Below are 4,393 nucleotides of genomic sequence, written 5' to 3'. Positions count from 1 at the left end.
ACATAATGAATGTATATTCTGTTTGGTGGGGAAATTATACAACACAGACACCTGTAGTGTTGACATGCTGCATGTGCCATTTAAAGGAATAGGAGTAATTTGATGAGACTCCACTGACACCTATTGACTCTCACTAGTAACTTGCCCTTGAAAATACAAGCAATGTTAAGGTTTCACCTTGTTGGGTAGAATGTTGAACACTAGATGGAACTATTGTATCATTGTTATACATAGAAAAACCTTGTCACTGGACTTCATAACTGTGGAGGGCAGTCTATAGGAGGAGAACAGACAAAGAAGATCTGTCATATAACTGATTGGGACACTGTAAAGTCCATGGAGAATAAGGGCACCTCCTCCCAGCTGCCCACTGCACTGAGGATAGGAAACACTGTCACCACCAATAAATCTGGGATAATCGATCATTTCAATAAGCAGTTTTCTACGGCTGGCATTGCTTTCCACCTGGCTACCCCTACCCTGGCCAACAGCTCAGCACCCCCTGCAGCAGCTTGCGCAAGCCCCCCGCATCTCCACCCAAATCCAGACAGCTGATGTTCTGAAAGAGCTGAAAAATCTGGATCCCTACAAATCAGCTGGGCTAGACAATCTGGATCCTCTCTTTCTAAAATTACCAGCCAAAATTGTTGCAACCTCAATTGCCAGCCTGTTCGACCTCTCTTTCGTATCGTCTGAGATCCCCAAAGACTGGAAGGCTGCCGCGATCATCCCCTTCTTCAAAGGGGGAGACACTCTAGGCCCAAAATGTTATAGACCTATATCCATCCTGCCCTGCCTTTCTAAAATCTTCGAAAGCCAAGTTAACAAACAGATCACCGGCCATTTCGAATCCCACCGTACCTCCTCCACTATGGAATCTGGTTTCCGAGCTGGTAATGGGTGCACCTCAGCCACGCTCAAGGTCCTAAACGATATCATAACCGCCATTGATAAGAGAGAATACTGTGCAGCCGGGTTCAGAGATGGAGAGAGCAGGAGGCCAAGAAGACAGAGAGTCAACAGGACGGGAAGAGGAAGAGGAGGGAGAGAGCTGAAAGACGTCGCAGCCAGCAGAGGAAGGTGGAGGTAAGAGTTACATCCATCCTATGTTACACGACAATACATGTGCAAACTTTAATTCCTTTTCATATCTATTGACCGAGACCAAAACAGTGTAAGAGCCTTTTTATGTTTGCCTGGCCTAAAACAGGCAGTTACGTAGCTTTAGCTACTGTATGTTTATGCTCTTGTTAAGAGTGCAGAACATGGATTTACCACCAGAGGACCAAACCACTGAGCAGGTCCATGTTGAGAACAATGATGTCACATAATGAATGCATACTATATGTATATGTTGAGGTTTAAATGCCTGACTGTAGCAGAATAGGAATATGCATCAAATTAACAGAATCTGTCAATGCTCAAATCAAATTAAGAACAAGTGAAACATTTGACTCGTAAGCTTTATTTACAGTAGACTGTTATCATCATTCATTAGTGCTTTGATGTCTAAAAAAAAGGGTTAGACACAAGTTCATAAAGAAACTGGATAAATTCCTGCTGATGTGGTCCGTGCTGAGGTTTTGTACAGTGTGTGTAGGTTTCCTGTCACTGTGGTTATCACAGCACAGTAGTACAGAGCAGAGTCTGTCACTACAGCAGAGGAGATCTCCAGATCCAAATGGTTTTTCACTTCATTCAGTTTTGCAGATATTCAAGTGTTCAAAAGATCTGCTTTCTTTATAAACTCTGATCCTGAGATGTGCAGGAGAAACTCTGGCCTTTGTGTCTTGGTGATTCTAATAGAATTCGTCACCCGCAGTAGCTGTTCTGGAGTAGTAACAGGGAATCTCTCCAGACAGTACTCTTTTTCTTGTGTAGAGTGAGGTCCTCACAACTGACACCTCATAGACAATGGTTTTAAAACACATACATTTAATTGCTCATGAAACAACACCGGTATTTTCTTCATTCAGTCTACCAGTGTGTCGTGGAGTTGTAATGGATGTATTCTGTACATACATGCTGGTTTGTAGGATCCAAAGAAGACATTCTGGTCTGGATCCGGGGTATTGACGGTACCATTGTAGATTGATAATGTTGCCCTTGTAGTTGCAGGAGAGAGTGATGTCTGTTCCTTGGAGAGCATTGACTTCAGGCTTCACTGGAGTTATTGTTTCCTGCTCCATACTATCACCTGCAACAACATAAGTATTGTCATTAAGTTCATGTAAATCCGAATTAAATTGAACGGTCAATGGAAAATATCTGGATTAGATTCCCCTATCATGTAAAGACAAGTGAAGAGTAAGAATATAAACTTTTAGGTACTACAATCATTTCGTTTTCAAAATATGATTTGGTTTAAGATGAGAATTCAGCACTGACCTACAAATGCTGAGAGGAGCAACAGTAATATGAGTGACATCCTGACACAGACTAGATAAACCAACTGAGAGATAAGACAGTGAGAGAGCTGAGTAGATCCTCTACAGAGACATCCTCATGGTTGCAGGTCCACCCAGCCTATATCAGCGTTTGACTTTGAGGCCCCTCCTCTGATAACTGGATATGTATCTCTTCTTCTGTGGTTTGTGGTTAAGGGTTTTTAGTTCCTATTGGCCTCCTCCTCAGATTATTTTAGACGTAATTTCTATCTGGAAATGTCTAGGGAATGCTATTGTTTAATTTTCCATTTTTTAGATCTACAATACTATACCATGCTAAACCATATGTACAATCTGCAAATAAAACTTATAATACAAATGTTATAATATTTGATCACTCTTGATAAGGATTAGGTTCATTTGTGTGTCAGACTGGCTTCTTTTTGTGTGATGAAGTTGTGTTTCCTGTCACTGTGGGCTCCAGGGCACAGGATTATCAATCAATCAATCACATACACGTATATTTATAGAGCCCTTTTTACAACAGTTGTCACAAAGTGCTTATACAGAAACCGAGCCTAAAACCCCAGAGAGCGAGCAATGCAGATGTAGAGGCAAGGTTGTTAGGAAAAACTCTATAGAAAGGCAGGAAATTAGGAAAAAATCCAGAGAAGAACCAGGCTCTGAACAGTTCAGGGTTCCATAGCCGCAGGCAGAACAGCAGAAACTGGATCAGCAGCACGACCAGGTGGACTAGGGATGACGAGAGCCAGGAGTCTTCAGGCCATATAGTCCTGAGGCATGGTGCTAGGGTCAGTCCCCACACCACCAAGGCGTATCAACAGGCCACTAACTTACTACCCTGAGACAAGACCAAGTATATCCCACAAATATCTCCCAACCGCACAAGCCAGAGAACAGGACGGATGGAAGAGCGCAAGAAAGCCCGTGACTCAGCCCCCCCATAATAGAGTCAGAGGTAGAGAATCCCAGTGGAGATAGCAGCTGGCTGGGCAGAGCAAGGGTGGGTCTTCACTCCAGTGCCTTGCTGTTCGCCTTCACACCCCTGGGCCAGACTACACTCAATCATAGGACCTACTGAAGAAATTAGTAGTCAGTAAAGACTTAAAGGTTGAGATCAAGTTTGTGTCTCAGATGGATCGGCAGACCATTCCATAAAAATGGAGCTCGCTTGGAGAAAGCCCTGTCTATAGCTGTTTGCTGAGAAATTCTAGTAACAATAACGAGTCCTGCATCTTATAATAATAATAATATAAATATATGCCATTTAGCAGACGCTTTTATCCAAAGCGACTTACAGTCATGTGTGCATACATTCTACATATGGGTGGTCCCGGGGATTGAACCCACTACCCTGGCGTTACAAGCGCCATGCTCTACCAACTGAGCTACAGATCTTCTAATCATAGCGTACGTATAGGTATGTAAGGTGGAAGCAAATCGGTGAGATTGGTAGGATCATGTCCATGTATGCTTTTTAAGTTAGCAGTAAAACCCTGAAATCAGCCCTAGCCTTAACAGGAAGCCAGTGTAGGGACACTAGCACTGAAGTAATATGATCAAATGTTGGGGTTCTAGTCAAGATTCTAGAAGCCGTATTTAGCACTATCTGAAGTTTATTTAGTGCCTTATCCGGGTAGCCGGAGTGTGGAGCATTACAGTAGTCTAATCTTGAAGTGACAACAGCATGGAATAGCTTTTCTGGATGAAATTTGGACAAAACATTTCAGATTTATGCAACATTATGAAAATGAAAAAAGGCTGCTCTTGAAATATTTTTTACATGATCGTCGAAGGAGAGATCAGGGTCCAGAGTAATGCTGAGGTCCTTCACAGTTTTATTTGAGAAGACCGTACAGCCATCGAGATTCAATTTCAGATCTGAGAGCAGATCTCTTTGTTTCTTGGGACCTCGAAGAAGCATCACTGTTTTGTCTGAGTTTATAAGTAAAACATATTCCGCCATCCACTTCACACAGGCTTCA

At 42.6% G+C, this 4,393-nt stretch overlaps 1 gene segment (V, D, J or C); it reads right to left on the bottom strand.

Moving 5' to 3' along the window:
- Positions 1-1,494: 1,494 nt before the first annotated feature.
- On the bottom strand, positions 1,495-2,515 carry LOC124009089. The segment is given in 4 exon segments: positions 1,495-1,509; positions 1,613-1,692; positions 1,958-2,197; positions 2,389-2,515. Coding segments are annotated over 4 exon segments (375 nt in total).
- Between the last annotated feature and the right edge of the window lie 1,878 nt (positions 2,516-4,393).

Source organism: Oncorhynchus gorbuscha, linkage group LG22 (assembly GCF_021184085.1).
Source record: "Oncorhynchus gorbuscha isolate QuinsamMale2020 ecotype Even-year linkage group LG22, OgorEven_v1.0, whole genome shotgun sequence".
NCBI classification, from domain to species: domain Eukaryota; kingdom Metazoa; phylum Chordata; class Actinopteri; order Salmoniformes; family Salmonidae; genus Oncorhynchus; species Oncorhynchus gorbuscha.
The sequence above is the reverse complement of the archived record's forward strand: the minus strand, read 5'-3'. Positions and strand labels throughout refer to the sequence as shown.